The sequence below is a fragment of the Diabrotica undecimpunctata genome, chromosome 6, assembly GCF_040954645.1.
Source record: "Diabrotica undecimpunctata isolate CICGRU chromosome 6, icDiaUnde3, whole genome shotgun sequence".
NCBI classification, from domain to species: Eukaryota; Metazoa; Arthropoda; class Insecta; order Coleoptera; family Chrysomelidae; genus Diabrotica; species Diabrotica undecimpunctata.
In genome coordinates, this window is record NC_092808.1 from 60,166,108 (window position 1) to 60,186,911 (window position 20,804).

The 20,804-nt window shown below is 32.9% G+C and overlaps 1 protein-coding gene across 5 annotated transcripts in view; it reads left to right on the forward strand.

Annotated features, from left to right (window-relative positions):
* The window catches only part of LOC140443464 (calpain-A-like), a 343,829-nt gene that overhangs the window by 311,544 nt on the left and 11,481 nt on the right, over positions 1-20,804 (forward strand). For all 5 annotated transcript variants that reach the window (XM_072534748.1, XM_072534749.1, XM_072534745.1 and 2 more), the window contains one exon: positions 4,253-4,448. In XM_072534748.1, coding sequence (XP_072390849.1) covers positions 4,253-4,448 — 196 coding nt within the window. The remainder of the gene's footprint in view (positions 1-4,252; positions 4,449-20,804) is intronic.

Consider the following 20,804-nt stretch of genomic DNA (forward strand, 5'->3'; position numbering starts at 1 on the left):
GAACCCTGAACAGAAAAAAGGAATAACATGTTTGAGGAAGAAATAAAAACGATCGAAAACTTGGTACAGACAGACATTGAAGTAACATGGACTGCTCTAAAAACAAAAATAACAAAGATACAAGAAGAAGACATCGGGTTCATAAAACAGAACAAAAAACAAGAATGGATAATGCAAAAGATCATAGACCTCATGGACGTAAGACGAAAACATAAAACAAGCCCAATAGAATACAAGCGAATCAACAAAATCATTAGAAAAATAGAAAAAAGTGCAGAGAGGCGAAAGAAAACTGGATGTCAACAAAATGCCTAAAAATCGAACAACTTAAGGAAAAATACGACACCATTAATAGTCATAAAAAAGTAAAAGAAATGACAGGTAGACACAAAAAGAGACAAGCGACAATATTAAAAAATGATAATAACGAAATAATTATGGGTACAAAAGACAAACTAGAGAGATGGAAAGAATACATACAAACTCTTTTTGACGACGATAGACCTTGTTCTTCACCATCCACAGATAATCGAAGAAATGAAGAAGGCACAGAAATAACCAAAGAAGAAGTGATCCACGCAGTAAAATCTCAGAAAGATGGAAAAGCTACCGGTCCAGACAATATCAATGTCGAAATACTAAAACTAATTGCAGATAACGAAAGTAAAAGCGTAGACTTAATAACAGCACTATTCAATAAGATATATGACACAGGTAAAATACCAACAGACTGGCTAAAATCAACTTTCTTAGCATTATCAAAAAAATCGAATTCCTCACAATGCGATGATTATCGAATATTAAGCTTGATGTCTCATGTCCTTAAAACTTTTCTCAGAATTATCCATACACGAATTTACAAGAAGTGTGAGTTCCAGATGAGTGACACTCAATTCGGATTTCGAGACGGATTAAGAACACGAGAGGCTCTTTTTGCTTTAAATGTGTTAACGCAACGATGCAGAGACATAAATGTAGATGTATATGCATGTTTTATTGACTATCGAAAAGCATTTGACTGCGTTAACCATCAAAAGATGATCTAAATTCTGAGAACAACTGGAGTTGACAAACACGACTTGCGAATTATCTCAGAACTATACTGACACCAAACGGCAACAATTGAAATAGACCACACAACATCCGAAATTATACAAATCCGACGAGGACTGAGACAGGGTTACGTCTTATCACCTCTACTGTTTAATTTTTATTCAGAGTCTATATTCAGAGAAGCATTAGGCGAGGTCCAAGGCGGAATTAAGATTAACGGAATCAGCATAGACAACATCAGATATGCTGATGATACCGTCTTAATAGCAAGCAACGCACAAGAACTACAAAATATAATAAATGCGATAGTTCACCATAGCGAAATGTTTGATTTACATCCAAACGTTTCCAAAACTAAAACTTTAGTATTTTCAAAGACACCAATAAACGTATATGTGTATGCCAAGAGTCAAATAATAGAACAGGTTAATTCCATAAAATATTTGGGAGCAAATATCAATAGTCAGTGTAATCCAAAAAAAAAATCCTATCAGGAATCGAACAAGCAAGGAAAGCATTTATGAGCACATGAGTCATGTTTTGAGAGGCGAAAGATATGAATTACTTCAAGTTATACTGGAAGGAAAAGTACAGGGCAAAAAATCAGTAGGAAGACGCCAGAACTCGTGGCTGAAAGACCTGAGGAGATGGTTCGACTGCTCATCCGCAGAAATCTTTCGCGCAGCAGTTTCCAAAACTACAATTGCCATTTGGATCGCCAACCTTCGAAAGGAGACAACGCCATGAGAAGAAGATGCAGGCTACGCCGAGGTATCTCAAACACTGAGTCACCATTAGTTAGCTGCGGTTAGCTGCTAAAAATTTAATTCTTTTGTAAACCACTCTACCCCTTTCGTATAAAAGTAACTTATTATTTTCTTTTTTGAATTTAAATCTTAAATCTCTCAACACTTTCCAAAGGATAGACTTTTTAATTTCAGAAACCTTTTTTTCTCTTATTTTGACCAGTAAAGTATCTAAACTGACATGTTGATTGTTTTCACGCATTCGATACAAAATATTGCGAATTTCAAATTTTTCTCCATCAGGTCAATGCTCCTAGAATGTTTACGAGTTGTTTTCTTGTCTTCGTGATACTCAGTCACAATAAGATCTTCTTGAGAACCTCTGACAGTCTTCATTACAGTTTTTAGCTTACTCTCACTTATGTATACATATTTACACATAATAATGACTTTAAAGTTCCACCATTGTCTCTTTCCATAGTAAAGTATTTATGCATATTTGCAATTAATTCATGAATATCCAACTTACGTCAAAGTATGATGGTCATTTGAAACTACACGTTTGAATTACAATATACTGAGTTTAGATCAATACGACAGAAACTTTCGAACTTTTGTACTTAGGAACAATATAATATAACCTCTTACAAAGATCCTAAACACATTAAGCAAAATAGCCTTATTATCATTGAGAATGCCGATTGTAATTTAATTATGTTTGGAGAAAAGTTTAGAAATGGTTAGAAATCGTGTAAAGAGTATACGGGAATAAAAGGAAAACGACAATTAAGATTTGATTTCACGTATAGTGCGTCTGTATAATATGTGGAATGCAATTTTAGATTCCCCATGTCTCTAATAACATCTTTCTCAACGTCTGTTTTGCCTTGCAATTCTTAAAAGCCAGAGATTAAAGCATAAATCTGAATTTGGTTTCAAAGAATTAGTTTACGGATGTATTATCAGATGTCGCTATTTGCGTCCATACGAAGCCATGTTAGAGTTACTTCCCAAGACAGGAAATATTTGTTTTCACGTTCAGAGGGTCTGTGAATATCCGTCTCTGATGATCCCTTTTAGGGTGAAATACGTATAAGCGGATATACAGACGCACTGTACGTGAAATCAAATCTAAACTGTCTTTTTCTCACAAATTAAAATGTTTCCCACAATTATTTTATTTTTAGTATAAGTATTTTCATTTAAAAATAAAAAGTTACATATATTTAGCAAAACCCTAACTTTAACCCGTAATCGCAGACTTCTCAAAAACGGTACACTCTATGGTCAGTCTAACCACCACTATTTAAATTAACAAAATGTTCTAGTTTACTCCGAAGTATCCTTTAACAAAAATTAAAAGTGATATTTTAGTACTTTGTATATTTACTTTGAATATAAATTATTCTTAGCACGGTAGTACTTGTTTCAGAAAATAATTAATAAAGAAGTAGGTGAAACAAATTTACGTTAAATAACATTATGCAAGAATACTATTTAAAAAAAAAATGTAACAAAATATGTAAAACTATGAACAACGGGTAAATGACACATATATTTATTTTATACCTAAAATTTAGCAAAGTGTTAAATATTATGGAGATGCAGTTTACCAATACAGTTTACCGTGCCTTTTACTACAACGAAAAGTTTTCTGCGAATTCCGTTAATCGTTTAGGGGTGTAAGTTGGTTGAATGTACTGTATGTTTTAATAACATAAAATTATTAAATTGAATATTTTATGCACTCTAATAAACTTATTCTACCCTAAAGAAATTCAATATTTGATTAGCTAAAAATAAAGAAATACAGATTCCTGAACAAATAGTTTATATCAATGTTTGGAAATAAAGAAAAGGAAAAAATAAAACCTCATATACATGCAAGACTATGATCAGCTGAAAATAAAAAATGTAAACGAATAATTACTTAAATCTATACGAAACGATAGCAGAAAGAGATATCGAACAAAACTGGACAAGAATTAAATTAAGAAGCAAACAATATCAATACTAAAGATGAAAGTAAAAAGTTGAAACCATTGTTTGATGGCAAATGTAGAAGGGAATTAGATAAACCAAATGAACTACGGATACGGTTGAAGATGCTAACCGCGTTGAAATCTTAGAGAGATAGAAACCATATTTTTAATTGCACTTAAACCAAGAAAACGAAGAGCTAACCACAGATAATCAAGGCAACACTTAATTTGTGGAGAAGATGTTCTTTTAAACTTAAAAAGCGCTGAGAGAAATTTGTTTATTAAAACGAGTTGTGAATATCGCGTTTTATCACAAATTTGTTTTAAATATAATTTAGATGTAGTTTTTTCTAATAATTTCCTTATTTTTAAAAACTCATCTCTTTGGCTTTATATCCTTAAATATTTGTAAAAATTTTTTAAACTTTAGTTCTTTAGCCAATTTATTATATATTTATTTTGTTTTTCTAGAACGTTTGGCTGATGTACGACACAGACAAGTCTGGAACATTTAGTGGCTTTGAATTGAGAGACGCTCTAAATTCCGCAGGATTCAAATTAAACAATAGGGTTTTGAATATTCTAATGCACAGATACGGCAACAAGAATGGCGAGATGGAGTTTGAAGATTTTATGATGTGTGCCATTAAGTTAAAGTCAATGATGGGTAAGTAATTTTAAATTTTAACTTTTTTGATCAATCCGCAATTTACGATATGTTTTAACATAGTTTCACTATATTTTGTAAAAATGAGAAATATGGTAAAAAGAGAAGAAAGAAATGTAAAATCTTTGGTTTTAAAAAATATTAATCAGGAGCCATATATAACGAGAAGGAAATGAAAATAGAACAAAGTTTTTAACATAAAGATGCAAGTATACATGAAGTCCTTATTTTTTTCCTAACCTTTTTTATGCTTTCCTGTAACATAAATATTCGCTATTGCGTCTACCTTTGAGAACATCCGTGTCAATTAAGTCTATTATTATATAATCATACTAGAAAGTACGGCTTCTCTATCTACCTTTGCGTATCATCTATTCAGCATATATTGTTGAGTGTCTTATTCTGTCACTTAATCGATCTGTTATACAGGTCAAACACAATGGGAGTATTGTATATTTTTCATTTATTCATGATACGCATTCCATGATTCTGGAACCCTAAACCAGTTTTTACAGTTCTAGATATATATATTCAATGAGTTGGCTTTTGGCCTTCCTATTTCTCTCAGTTTTTACAGTTCTAGATATATATATTCAATGAGTTGGCTTTTGGCCTTCCTATTTCTCTACAACCCTTTCAGATTGATTTTGGTCCTCTAGTCCTATAACTGAACCTTCAATATAGCTCTTTGCCGGTGATTTTTGGCTAAAAACTACACATCTGTCAGGATATCACACTGACATAAAATGCGCTCTGCTGTTTCTTCTTATAGGTGACAGAATCTGCATAGATCATCATCTGCCTGTCCCATCAGCTTTGTATGTATCCTATGATACATACTATTCCTTTAACTGCTTTTATGTCTTTGCTTATTAGGCCTGCCGTAAATTTTGACAATTGTTCTGTAATGAGCTGTTTCACCTCTCACTGTCCTGGTAAATTCCTCTACCATTCCAGAGATTTGTGAACTACCCACTTTCTTATAGCCATTCTTGTTACTGCCTTTGCAATGCAGCGGAAGGGTTCCAGTCCAATGAATGGCATTGATGAGCCTTGCTTAGCCAATTTTATCTTCATTTTTATTGCGCTTATGACCCTCGTGCCCCGGTACCTAGACTACCGTAACCTTTCTACGGTCTCTTAATATATTTAGGGCACTCACACAATTCTATACTAGCTTAAAATTGACCTCTGAAGAATTAAGTGCCTTAAACGCTGCCTGGCTATCTATGAAGATGACTGTTGAACGGTACGTTCTTTTCTGCTTTTCTATTTCTTTCAGGCAGTGATGGATTGCCGTTAGTTCCACCTGAAAAGTTGTGACATCCTTAGATAGACTTACCGGAAATGTATCACTTACTTGCTTTGTCACTACTATACTGGTTCCTAGACCCTCTGATGTTTTTGAGCCATCAGTAATAGCCGTTGTATCTGTGGGTTGTCCCATTACAATATCTGCTTTTAGCTCCTCAATTAGTTTCCTATTGTCAGAAGTATGCGCCTGGCTTGTGTGTTGCTGACAATGTTTTAATCTGTAAATGCTAATCTGGTTCACCCTGTATAAAGATGGTGGTACATTCAGCAAGACTTCTAACGCTACTGTAGTAGTTGTTTTCATGGTTTCCATAATATACAGGCATGTTTTCCATAATATACAGGCATGTTAGTCTTTGTGTATTACTTAGCAGCTTTATTTTTACCAGTTGCTGTATCTTTGTCCACCATATCACAACAGACCCTTAGGTTATCATTGGTCTAATAACCCTTGCGTATCACACTAGTCTCATTTTGGAGTTGGGATCCAAATTCTTACCGCACATTATTCTACATCTGCCCAAGGACGTAGTAGCTTTCTTTGTTGTTTTCAGTATTTTATATAAGGCTATGATTTTAATATTGTTCTGAAGCTATTTTTTTGTGGAATTTTAAAGTAATTACTATTTAAATGGGAATAAGCCACAATATGATAAAAATATACTCCTAGGTATTTTCTATTAGAGATGCCCTTATCTATCTACATATTACCGTAGGTCTACTCATTGCCTTTATCAAAGAATTGGTACTAATATTATTAAATGCCACTTTAATATCTAAAAAAGCGGCCATTGCTATCTCTTTGTCCTCTATTGACTTTGAGATAAGCCTTTTAGATCATCCAACGCCGTAGATTTACCAAGTTGATATGCATATTGACGATTGTTTACAGGATTATCTTTTGCTCTTCGTCTCTTATGTATCTATCTAGAATCTAGATTCCAGCATTTTTAATAGAAAAGTCGATAGGATTATTGGTCTATATGACTTTGATGTTAAGTATTATATTTTACCTATCTTAGGCAATTATCTAACTTTAACCTTCGACATTTCCGGTACGATCACCCATGCAAAACTGGCTTTAAAAAGCTAGCATGTGAGTTATCAGTACCTCTAATTCCATATACACTAGCATCGTATATATGCCATCTGTTTCTGGAGACTTACATGGCTGAAATTTATTTGTAGCCAATCTAATTATGCTTGATGTAATTACTGTGGCTATTTACCAATCTATAGAACCTGGCCTAATCGGCCTTTGGTCTATATTGGTTCTCCTATCTGCTTTATTCAGAATTGTTGAAGTGCGTGTTTATGAGTTCTCTTTCCTCTTTGGTTTCTGTAAATTTGGTATTACCCTTCTTTAGGCAACCTACTTCTTTAATGGTAGTATATTTGCCAAGACTTGTGGATTCGAGAGCAGGCCGGGATATCTGTAATCTCTTCGCAAAACTCTCTCCATGAATTCCTTTTGGCTTTCCGAATTTCTTTATTGTATATCGTTAGCTTATACATGAGGCATCCTAGTGTTTAATAATTTTGGCTTTATTAAATAGGCTTTGGACTTCTGACCTTAGGTTCTACCAGACTATACTACTGCCCGTATTCTTCCTTGTTTTTTTTAGGACAGTTTTCCTGGTAAGCCACCATAATATGTAGCTTCGCTTACAGAATTTGTGGCCTTTACGTCTTTAAAGTTCATACTTTCCCGGAGATTCGCACTGAGGGACTCTCTATATCCTACCCAGTTTGTGCCTCTAGCATTTCTCTAATTATTGTTTGATGGAAATGTATTAAGATCACATCGTGTATGTCTGTGATCCGAACATGGGGATTCATCAAACACATATCAATTTTTTAATAAATTCTCTTACCTTGCTTTTGCAAAATATTAAATCCAACACTTGTTTGCGTGCCCCAGTAACAAAAGTTGGTTTGTTTCCTATTGTTGTGAATTTATTAAAAGGTTGAATATTTATAACACTTATGGATTTAATTTATTTTTTATTTATATTAACTTATCTGACAATAATTTATATATATATATATATATATATATATATATATATATATATATATAAAATGTTCGGAAAGATTTCCGCGGTTAGTACAATTAAACTTAGAGCTAAGATTAATATTATTATAAAAATTAATATTAAACTCACCAGTCTTCCGGGTTGAACCGCGTCGATATCCATTTTGCCGAGCTTTCGACATCCTCTCTGATGTCTTCTTCAGGGCTTCCGAGGTCTCAGTCTCCCGAGCCCCCAGACACTACTACACTCACTAGTCACTTGTAGTTCACTCACTAGTTCACTACTACGACTGGGACCAGGGGACGGTTCATTTATACCGTCGATGGTGACGTGGCCTAGGTGGGGGTTAGGGTGGGGATTGGCGCGAGAGTTGGCGCGAACATTTCCGACAGTGGGATTTTGATTCGAAGATGGAGGGGGCGATATTTTGTTTATGAGAGGTCTCCATGTAGAAGGTAACCGTATGGCGTCATCTCTTTTATTAAGGCAATTTGGTCTTTTTTCTATTTCTATGGCTTCTCGGATAATTCTTGGTTTATAAAAGCGGATGGGGGCTATGGTTCTGGAGTTTTCGAAATCAATTTTGTGACCTGTATGAAGATGGTGTTGACCGAGAGCTGAAATTGAATCGGAATTGCGAACAGAAATGGAATGTTCATAAATCCTATTTTGAATTCTACGATTTGTTTGGCCTATATAGGATCGGTTGTTTGGCCTATATAGGATCGGGGACAGTCTGCACAAGGAATTTCATAAACTCCGTGCTGTTCGTTTGGAATATTGTCTTTGATTGATCGAACAAGAGATGAAAGTTTTTGTTGGGGGGTAAATATTGTTTTTATTCCTCTTGGTTTAAGAATTTTGTCGATTTTGTCAGTGACACCTTTGATGTAAGGAAGAAACGCTTTCGTATGATAAGAGTCTGAGTCTTTGGATTGAGATTGAGTGGGAGATTGATGTCTGTGGATGCTCCTATTGATGTGATTTTCGCGGTAGCCATTTTGGATGAGGGCTTGTTTTAAACAAGAAAGCTCAGCGGATCTACTTGCATCATCGGAAAGGCGTATTGATCTGGATACAAGAGTATTAATGACTGAATTAATTTGTGAAGGTGCGTGGTGAGAGTTGGCATGCAAGTAACGATTGGTATGTGTGGGTTTTCGATAGACAGAGTAATGAAAACCTTGGGATTGGTGTTTCTTTATGAAAACATCGAGAAACGGTAGGGATGAATCAGTTTCTACCTCCATCGTGAACTGGATACTAGGATGTATACCATTCAGATGGGTTTGGAAAGACACCAAAGCATCCCTGCCATGGGGCCAAATGACGAATGTATCGTCAACATATCGTAGCCAACATGTGGGTTTGAGCATTGATGTGGATAGTGCTCGGGTCTGAAACATTCTGAAAACTAAGTACAGTATCCAACAAGACCACTTATCTCTCATTAAACATTGTATGTCCAACACCTATTTCATCTTCCAAAATCAATTCTACAGACAAATAAATGGTGCCCCAATGGGCTCCCCTCTATCTTCAGTGATTGCCAATATCTTTATGGAAGACTTCGAGACCCGAGCACTATCCACATCAATGCTCAAACCCACATGTTGGCTACGATATGTTGACGATACATTCGTCATTTGGCCCCATGGCAGGGATGCTTTGGTGTCTTTCCAAACCCATCTGAATGGTATACATCCTAGTATCCAGTTCACGATGGAGGTAGAAACTGATTCATCCCTACCGTTTCTCGATGTTTTCATAAAGAAACACCAATCCCAAGGTTTTCATTACTCTGTCTATCGAAAACCCACACATACCAATCGTTACTTGCATGCCAACTCTCACCACGCACCTTCACAAATTAATTCAGTCATTAATACTCTTGTATCCAGATCAATACGCCTTTCCGATGATGCAAGTAGATCCGCTGAGCTTTCTTGTTTAAAACAAGCCCTCATCCAAAATGGCTACCGCGAAAATCACATCAATAGGAGCATCCACAGACATCAATCTCCCACTCAATCTCAATCCAAAGACTCAGACTCTTATCATACGAAAGCGTTTCTTCCTTACATCAAAGGTGTCACTGACAAAATCGACAAAATTCTTAAACCAAGAGGAATAAAAACAATATTTACCCCCCAACAAAAACTTTCATCTCTTGTTCGATCAATCAAAGACAATATTCCAAACGAACAGCACGGAGTTTATGAAATTCCTTGTGCAGACTGTCCCCGATCCTATATAGGCCAAACAAATCGTAGAATTCAAAATAGGATTTATGAACATTCCATTTCTGTTCGCAATTCCGATTCAATTTCAGCTCTCGGTCAACACCATCTTCATACAGGTCACAAAATTGATTTCGAAAACTCCAGAACCATAGCCCCCATCCGCTTTTATAAATCAAGAATTATCCGAGAAGCCATAGAAATAGAAAAAAGACCAAATTGCCTTAATAAAAGAGATGACGCCATACGGTTACCTTCTACATGGAGACCTCTCATAAACAAAATATCGCCCCCTCCATCTTCGAATCAAAATCCCACTGTCGGAAATGTTCGCGCCAACTCTCGCGCCAATCCCCACCCTAACCCTCACCTAGTCCACGTCACCATCGACGGTATAAATGAACCGTCCCCTGGTCCCAGTCGTAGTAGTGAACTAGTGAGTGAACTAGAAGTGACTAGTGAGTGTAGTAGTGTCTGGGGGCTCGGGAGACTGAGACCTCGGAAGCCCTGAAGAAGACATCAGAGAGGATGTCGAAAGCTCGGCAAAATGGATATCGACGCGGTTCAACCAGGAAGACTGGTGAGTTTAATATTAATTTTTATAATAATAATAATCTTAGCTCTAAGTTTAATATATATATATATATATATATATATATATATATATATATATATATATAAGAAAAAAGAAGTACTTGTGACTCGTTTGGAACAAATATATAACTGTTTTGGATGGGTTGGAGTCAATAATAGGGCTATTGGTTAACTATTTTTTTAATCTCGAGCTTTCAATTGTGTTTACAATTATTATCAAGAGCTAAAAAAGACAAAATACTTACAAGGTTGAACTAAAAAGAAAAAACAATTTTTGTTAACTTACCAAATAAAAATTAGTTTGGTAAGTAAAAAAAATCACTGCTTACATGTTCAAAATATTTTATATAAAAATGTTTTGATCTAACAAATGTTTCTCCGAAAATTTCTATAATTTTGAAAACATTTTTTTAATATAAAAATAATTGAATTTATAAATAAGTTCAAATAGCAACCAATTACAAATAGCCTCAATGTCATAAATGCCAACATAAAATTTTTATTTTTGACAATTATATTGCCAAAAGTAAAACTTCGTTTAAACATTCTTTTTTGTTTAGTAACAAAAAGAAGAAGATTTATTCACCCTTGACAGATGTCTGAAAGAATGTGATAGATATATGGAGAATTGAATATGACATTTTACAATTTTTATATATAAATCATAAAGAAAGAATATAATTATATATTTTACTTAAATTTTGAATCTCAGATCTTTTGTTTAAACTCTTATCATTTTTGCTAATACAAACCATTTCCAAAAAAGTCCTTTTAAATTTATTACTTTCACTACATAAAATTTTAATGTTATCAAAATCCATAATATGGTCTTTATCGATTACATGTTCTGCCAAAGCACAAGATGGTTTTTTAATTCTGCAATCACTTTTGTGAGAAATAATGCGATTTGAAAGATTTCTTCCGGTCTCACCAACATATTCAGCCTCACACTGAGTACAACTAATGCTGTATACTAAATTCGTTTTTTCAAATTTGTCTATAGGATATTTAGTTTTAGAATATAAAGATGAAATAGTTTTGATATATATATATATATATATATATATATATATATATATATATATATATTGAAATGATTTCAATATGTAAAAATAATAAAAAGTATACAACTTAAATGGATTTTTATATGAGTTTGTTGTTCATGAATTTCATGAAGCCATCACAATGTGGGTTCAACTCTGAAATAAAAGAGAGAAAAAGATTAGTAAATTGTTAAATAAATTAATTTTGACTTACCTGGTATAGTGTTAATAATTTCTGAATAGTATAGTTGCCTAGTGTATAGGTGAATCGTCTAAACTTTAAAAAGAACAAAAAAAGAAGAATTCTTAAAAAATATTTAAACAGAAATTTTGAAAACGTCAGAAAATAAACTGTCAAGCAAGTCTATGGGAGCTAAATTAATAGGGGTTTTGTTAAATAAGAAATTACAATGATGTGGAGATGAAAAGAATAAATTGTATTAGCATTGTAATAGAATAAGTTTTATATCTGAACATTTTTTTTTATAAATTCCCAAATTAGATGTGATTAAAGTGATTATGAGAAATTAATGTGGATTGACAAATGTGTCAGAACAGGACAGTTTTATGGTTTAAAAAAAAATAGAAGAAAAAAAGAAAAGAACGTTGGTTGCTGTTAGCAACGAATGATAGATTTTGGAGAGGCCGACAAGAAATTTTGAAAGGAGAGTCCTGAAATTGTGGAATAGGTCGGGAGTGTTTTTTTAACTCGTCTAAAGAGAATTTTAGTTTTTCCACAGTTTCCACAGCAGAGATATCCAGAATTTGTTCCAGAGAGTAAGAGAAACAATTTAACTTATAAATTATTATTGGAGTACAGAAATGTCATTTAAATTGAGAAAATTAAAATTCATGAATTAACATAATTGCGATAGGCCTTAAAAAAATTGAAAATATTAATGATCATTAAATTAAAAATAGAATAGTACGTACCTTAACTTCCGAAGAGAGGATTGATATTCCAGTTTCACCAATTATTTTGCGAGTAGTTAGTTTTCTTTAAATAAATCAGAACTGTTTTAAAGTAAGGTTGGATAATAATAATTTTGGGGATCATTTGAAATTTTGATTATATTTGAATGCAAGTTAAAAGTCAGCGGAATAAAGTGTTCATTTTCTTTTCTTTATAGTTCATTTAAACACTTTATAAAGTTGCAATATTTATTTAGTTTTTAGGTACTTGTATAGAGTCTCCACATTTTGTAATAAATTTTTATTGTCACGACTCTAAACCACATTAAGATTTATACGATTCCTATTTTTGTAAATTTTTAAAGGCAACCCAAGTTGCAGACGAATTTTATTGTTTATATTAAATTTGTTCAATATTAATAAATAACGTGCTTCATTTGGGTTAATTTATCAAAGGTCTAAAGTAAATTTTGGTTTAATTTCTTTTTGAACTCTACCAGGAGACTACAGAGTCGACGTCACACAGTGACAGATTGCTTAGAACACATAATTGAGCTAGCTGAGGTATATATTAAATTAAACAACGAACCACAGATTTTAAAAATTACAACATTTATTATAAATAAAAATAAAATTAATAAAATACAACTTTTTCAATTGACGCTAACAACGTGGGGCCTCTCGGAAAACAGAAATAAGGGCGTTTTTAAGCAGATTTATTAATATTACACAGATTAGAGTAAAAATAAATTGGTGTGATTAGTGTTGCAGAGATTCTGGGGCAGTTAAAGTTCAATTTGAGAATAAATAGATATTAGGATAAAATGGCAGACCGAATGACTTTAAGAAATGGAAAAGAAGTCGTACCGAAAGAGAGTAAAAGAGAACAGGTATTAGAACAGGAACAGGATATACAGGTAGATGAAGAAAGCAGAGGAAGGTCAGGAGAAGTTGTAGTATATTTAGAGCAATGCATACAAGAAGCAGGACAAGGTGATAGAGAGGGAAGTCTAACAGATAGTTTGAGAGAGGAGTTGGATGAGACAGTGAGAGATAGACGTGATGAAAGTGAGGATGAAAGTAGAGTGCAGGAGGAGAGACGCAGGGAAGATGTTGGAGAGTCAGGGATGACACAGATGGATATGAGGCAAATAATGCGGATGCTACAACAGATGGATCATAATATTAGGGGGGATATGCACAAAATGGATAGTAATATTAACAATATTAGGGGGGATATGAACAAAATGGAAAATAATATTAAAGGAGAACTTAGGGGAGAGTTAATTAAAATGAGGGAAGAAATCAAAGAAGAAGTGAAGATAGTCAGGGAAGAGATGCTACACATTACCCAAGGTTTAGAAGAGAAAGTAGAACAGGTTAGAGGAGAAAGTGAGGATTTTAAGAGGAATGTACAGGAGGAGATATCCAGAGAAAAGGCCATAATTAGAGCGGAAATAGAACAGGAAATTGGGAGCAGATTTGTAGAGTTGGGAACATCCATTCAAGAGAATTTACCAAGGGAAATAAACAAAGAAGTTAATAAGCAGAATAAAGAGATTGTTAGGGAGGTAGAAAGTGTTAAAAGGCAAACTCAGGATCATGAGGAAAAACTTACCATTCTCAAAAACAATATAAAGATGGGATTGCAGAATTTGGAACTGGAAATTGGTAGGCATGCAAATCAGGCGGAAAAGGGAGATAGAGTATTACAGGGACAAGTTGAGGAATTGAAAGAGAAATTTAAAAATGCAAGTGAGGAGATTCAGCGTTTGGAATCAAATCTAGGACAAACAAGGGGAGTGAGTACTGTGATGCCGAGTTATAATGATGGGGGAATTAAGTTTGACGGAAACCTGAATCACTTACATCCTAGAATATTTGTAGATATCATCAAAAATAAGGTAAAGAATGTAAGGGATCCGATAGAAATGAAATTGAATATTCGAAACATGTTAGTGGGCATGCCATTATTATGGTTTTGCAATAATGAAAATTCCATAAATAATGTGCAGGAATTTAAGGCCAAGTTTATTAACTATTTTTGGGGAGAAAACCAACAGGCTAGTTTCAGGGAACGGTTGTATTTTGGGAAATTTAATTATGAAAAAAGTACCAACTACAATCTGTACGCAATGCAGTTATTCCAGACAGCACAATACTTAGAACCGGCTATGCGAGAAGAGGAGATTGTCCTATACATCGCCAGGCAATATAACCATAACATGGCGGAAACAATAGCTCTCCGCAATATAAAGACGATGGAAAGTCTGACAGGATATCTTCAGAGGATTGAGAGAAGTGTAGGGACGCAGAATCGAAATGGACAAGAGCAAGGGACATATAGGAATAACACAGCAAATAGACAGGGATATGTGAATCGAGGGAATAATTATAGGGAAAGAGAATTTGAGAGACAAAATAGAAGCAGGGATTTTACAAATAGGGGAGAGAATATGAACAATGCCAGGAGAGATATCGGAAGATATAACTGGGAACGTAGACAAGGGAATCCAAACAATGATAGAGGGAATAACTGGAGACAAGGAAATGACAGAGGCAATAATGGGAGACAGAACCAGGGAAATTATCCACAGGAGACGAGAAATAGGGAAGCTTACAGAGAAGGAAATCCAAGATATAATAGGGGGGAAAATGAGGAGAGAAGACAGGTGAATGTAGTTAGAACAGAGGAGAATAGGGGGGAAGCAAGTGTTGATGCAGAAGGGAGAAATTTTGTTTAGACCGCTCCTATGTGCATAATATTGTCTACTTATCAAAGTATGAACATCCAAGGGAGTTTATTAGAGATACTGGGGAATTAAATAAAAATAATAACACTAATACTTTACAGTTTATTGAAGGGTACATACAAGATTCAGTATACAAGTTATTATTAGATACAGGTTCAGAAGTAACTCTAATCAACAAAAACATTGTAAATAATTTAAATAAGGACAATATTATGGTGATAAAAACAAATAAATTATCATTAATAGGGGCGAATAATAAAAAATTATATGATACTAATAGTTCTATAATCTGTAATGTAAAATTGGGAAATAAAATGTATGAAATACAAATGTTAGTGGTAGATCACTTAAATTTTGAAATAGTATTGGGAAATGATGAAATGGAAAAACATAAAATGATTATTAACAATGTCAATCAAACTTTACAAATTGATCAAGAATCTATTAAATTTTGTAAATTAAATAAAGAAGAGATTTTGAATAAAGAAGAATTTCAGATTTGTCAAGTAAACAGTTCAGAAGAAATTATTTTAGTGCCAAAGGAACATGAAATGGAGATAAGAAGTTTGTTAAAGGAACATCAGAGGTTATTCAATCAAGAGGTGTGTGTGGCAAAACAATATGTACATAAATTGGAAATGAACAAAGAAATCAAGAATTATAAAATGAAGACATATCCCATTCCGTACAAATTAAAGAATGAGGTGTACCGAGAGCTGGATAAAATGCTGAGGGATGGAATAATAGAAAGAAGTAATTCTCCTTATATTAGTGCCATCACATGTGTAAGAAAAAAATCAGGAGAAATCAGGATATGCCTGGATGCTCGTAATATCAACAGCTATACGAGAAAACAATATGAGAGTCCAATGAATGTTGAGGGTATTTTTGGAAGAATCACTAAAGCTAAAGTTTTTTCAAAGTTGGACCTTCGGCATAGCTTTTGGCTTATTCCATTAGCCAAAGAAAGCAGATGTTATACAGCATTCATGGTGGATGGTATTGTGTACCAATTCTGTGTGGTACCATTTGGACTCCAGAGTTCATGTGCAGCACTGGTCAGAACTTTGCATTCCATTCTGAACAAAAATGAAAGGTTCATTCTCCACTACATAGACGACATCTTGGTATTTTCTGAATATGAGTTGTCACATCAGGATCATCTAAAAACATTAATGGAGGAGTTAGAAACAGCAGGTTTAAAATTAAATTTGGAAAAATGCTCTTTTTACCAAAAAGAAGTCAAATATCTAGGATATGTGCTCAATACACAAGGAGTCAGTATGGATCCAGAAAGGATACAAACGATTCAAGAATTTGCCACACCACATAATCTCAAAACACTCAGAAGTTTCTTAGGAATATTGAATTATTTTTAACGATTAATTCCAGACCTAAGTAGGATGGAAGTGCCACTAATAGAATTGTTAAAGAAGAACCAGAAATGGGAATGGACTCCAGAAAGAAATACAGCTTTTTTACAATTAAAACAAATTTTTACAACTAATTTGCAAGTGTATCATCCGCAGTATGATAAGGAGTTTATACTAAGAACGGATGCATCATGTGAGAGATTAGCTGGAGTGTTGCTACAACAACAAGAAGAAAAGGAAGTTCCTATAAGTTTCGTATCTAGGGTAACCAAAGATTTTGAAAAAAGATATTCAGCAACGGAACTAGAAATGGCAAGTGTGATCTACTGTGTTACCAAATTAAGATTTTTTTTGTTAGGAGCACATTTTGTATTGGAAACGGATCATTCTGCTCTGACAACTTTGTTTAAAAACAGGTTTGCCAACAACAGAATTCATAGATGGAGCCTTTTGTTACAAGAATATGACTTCGAAATTAGACATATTCCAGGCAAGTCAAACATTGTAGCAGATGTACTAAGCAGAGAAGCACAACAAAGAAGTGAAGGAAGAAAATATCAAATTGGAATCAACAGAATGAAGAATGAAGAAGGGCTGTATTCGTTAGAAAGAATCTTGGAAGATCAGAGAAGATTGGAAGAAGCAGAAAAGAAGAGAGCAATCAATATCAATGGAGTATGGTGTAAGAAGTTGGAAACCATAGAAGTTTATGTCGTAACCAAAGAATTAGCAGAAGAAATCATGAGAGATCTACATGCCGAATATGGTCATATAGGGAGCAGAAAATTATGGATGTTGTTTAGGAAAAATTATTTTACAAGAAAAGATATATCCATGGCTAAAAACATCACTAAAAGTTGTACCATTTGTCAGTTAGCAAAGGAGAAGAATTTCCACAATGTTAATGTAGCAAAATCCATAGTTGCAGAGAGACCTTTAAAATTAGTTGCTATCGATTTTGTCACTAATTTAGCCATAAGTGAACAGGGTTGCAAAAATATTTTTATAATAATTGACATACATACAAAATTTGTAAAGTTATATCCCAGCGAAAGGACAAATGTAAAAACCGTAAAATACTATCTAGAAAAATACATAGAGGAAGTAGGTACTCCAGAAACAATTATCTTAGATCATGCCACATATTTTGAAAGTTCAAGATTAAAAAGAGTTTGTGAAGAAAAGAAAATCCAATTAAATTTCATTAGTATCAGAAGACCCGCATCTAATCCTGCAGAAAGATAGATCAAAGAGGTGGTAAAATTCTTAAGAATTTTGTGTGCTAGACAACATTATTTATGGCAGGAAAATTTGCCACAAGTTGAAAGATTTTTAAATGAGACACCACAGGGAATCACCAAACAATGCCCATATTTCCTAATGTCTGGAAAGTATCCAGAAAGACCCTGGGAAATCAGTAATACAGGGGACATTCAAGAAGTAATGAAGAAGGTGAACCAAAATTTAATAAGAAATGCTAATCGTTATGTAAATAGAATCAATAAGAAGAGAAAGAAAAGAGTTACTTTTGAAAAAGGGGAGAAGGTACTTATCAGGTCACTACAGGTGCCTAAAAGGGATGAAAATCTCTGTGGAAAATTACTTTTGCCATTTGAAGGACCTTATGTCATTAGTACTGAACATGGGGTAAACAGTTATGAACTAAGACATCCAGAAACTAATAAAATTAGAGGGATATTTAATATAGAGGGAATTTATAAGTATTATGAATAAACATACAAGGGTAGGCAATATTATGACACGAATTTGGTATTATAAGATATAAGTTTTGTAAATAGAAGGATAATTAATAAATAAGCATATCTTGAGATAAATTTGATAATTAAATAATTTATTAGGAACAGATGTACAGAATAATGATGAATTTATATAAAAAAAAAGGTTGATTTATTTTCAAGTAGATTTATAGGAGTTACAAGTATAAATAAATGAGCAAAGTACTATGGACAAATCGATATTTTGTAGAAATTGGGAAATAGGGAATATTATAATGATAAATAGTATATGCGGAAATAAGATGAAAAATAAAATTATAAGAAATATTGAAATATGAAATATAGAGAGTTATATGTAGAGATGATGAAATGAATATTATATGCGGATATAAAAAGAATAAATAATAATGCGGCAATGAATAAAGATACTGAAATAGTATATGAAATAGTATATAGGGGAACAATTATAAGAATTTCTACGAAAATAGTACAAGAAATAAATAGTACAGGAAAAGAAGTAAAGAAATTGGGAAAGTACTTGGAAATTTGATTCTGAACTTGATATAATTAGTGAAAGATTTGTAGATTTTGTTTGGAGAATTCTGTATTTGTCATAGAGTAAATTATAAAAAAAAAAATATTCAAGAGATATGCTTATTAATAAAAGTCAGTTTATTGTTATGTTAATATTAATAAAATATTTAAGTTTACCGGTAAGAATTTAGATTTAGTAAGTGCTGATAGTTAGCACTGAACAAAATCCAAATTGGGGGGAAGTTGAAATGATTTGAATATGTTAAAAAGTATACAACTTAAATGGATTTTTATATGAGTTTGTTGTTCATGAATTTCATGAAGCCATCACAATGTGGGTTCGACTCTGAAATAAAAGAGAGAAAAAGATTAGTAAATTGTTAAATAAATTAATTTTGACTTACCTGGTATAGTGTTAATAATTTCTGAATAGTATAGTTGCCTAGTGTATAGGTGAATCGTCTAAACTTTAAAAAGAACAAAAAAAGAAGAATTCTTAAAAAATATTTAAACATAGAAATTTTGAAAACGTCAGAAAATAAACTGTCAAGCAAGTCTATGGGAGCTAAATTAATAGGGGTTTTGTTAAATAAGAAATTACAATGATGTGGAGATGAAAAGAATAAATTGTATTAGCATTGTAATAGAATAAGTTTTATATCTGAACATTTTTTTTTATAAATTCCCAAATTAGATGTGATTAAAGTGATTATGAGAAATTAATGTGGATTGACAAATGTGTCAGAACAGGACAGTTTTATGGTTTAAAAAAAAAATAGAAGAAAAAAAGAAAAGAACGTTGGTTGCTGTTAGCAACGAATGATAGATTTTGGAGAGGCCGACAAGAAATTTTGAAAGGAGAGTCCTGAAATTGTGGAATAGGTCGGGAGTGTTTTTTTAACTCGTCTAAAGAGAATTTTAGTTTTTCCACAGTTTCCACAGCAGAGATATCCAGAATTTGTTCCAGAGAGTAAGAGAAACAATTTAACTTATAAATTATTATTGGAGTACAGAAATGTCATTTAAATTGAGAAAATTAAAATTCATGAATTAACATAATTGCGATAGGCCTTAAAAAAATTGAAAATATTAATGATCATTAAATTAAAAATAGAATAGTACGTACCTTAACTTCCGAAGAGAGGATTGATATTCCAGTTTCACCAATTATTTTGCGAGTAGTTAGTTTTCTTTAAATAAATCAGAACTGTTTTAAAGTAAGGTTGGATAATAATAATTTTGGGGATCATTTGAAATTTTGATTATATTTGAATGCAAGTTAAAAGTCAGCGGAATAAAGTGTTCATTTTCTTTTCTTTATAGTTCATTTAAACACTTTATAAAGTTGCAATATTTATTTAGTTTTTAGGTACTTGTATAGAGTCTCCACATTTTGTAATAAATTTTTATTGTCACGACTCTAAACCACATTAAGATTTATACGATTCCTATTTTTGTAAATTTTTAAAGGCAACCCAAGTTGCAGACGAATTTTATTGTTTATATTAAATTTGTTCAATATTAATAAATAACGTGCTTCATTTGGGTTAATTTATCAAAGGTCTAAAGTAAATTTTGGTTTAATTTCTTTTTAAACTCTACCAGGAGACTACAGAGTCGACGTCACACAGTGACAGATTGCTTAGAACACATAATTGAGCTAGCTGAGGTATATATTAAATTAAACAACGAACCACAGATTTTAAAAATTACAACATTTATTATAAATAAAAATAAAATTAATAAAATACAACATTTTCAATATATATATACAGGGTGGTCCTTAAGTAATTGTACAAAAAGAAACAGTAGATTTTACAC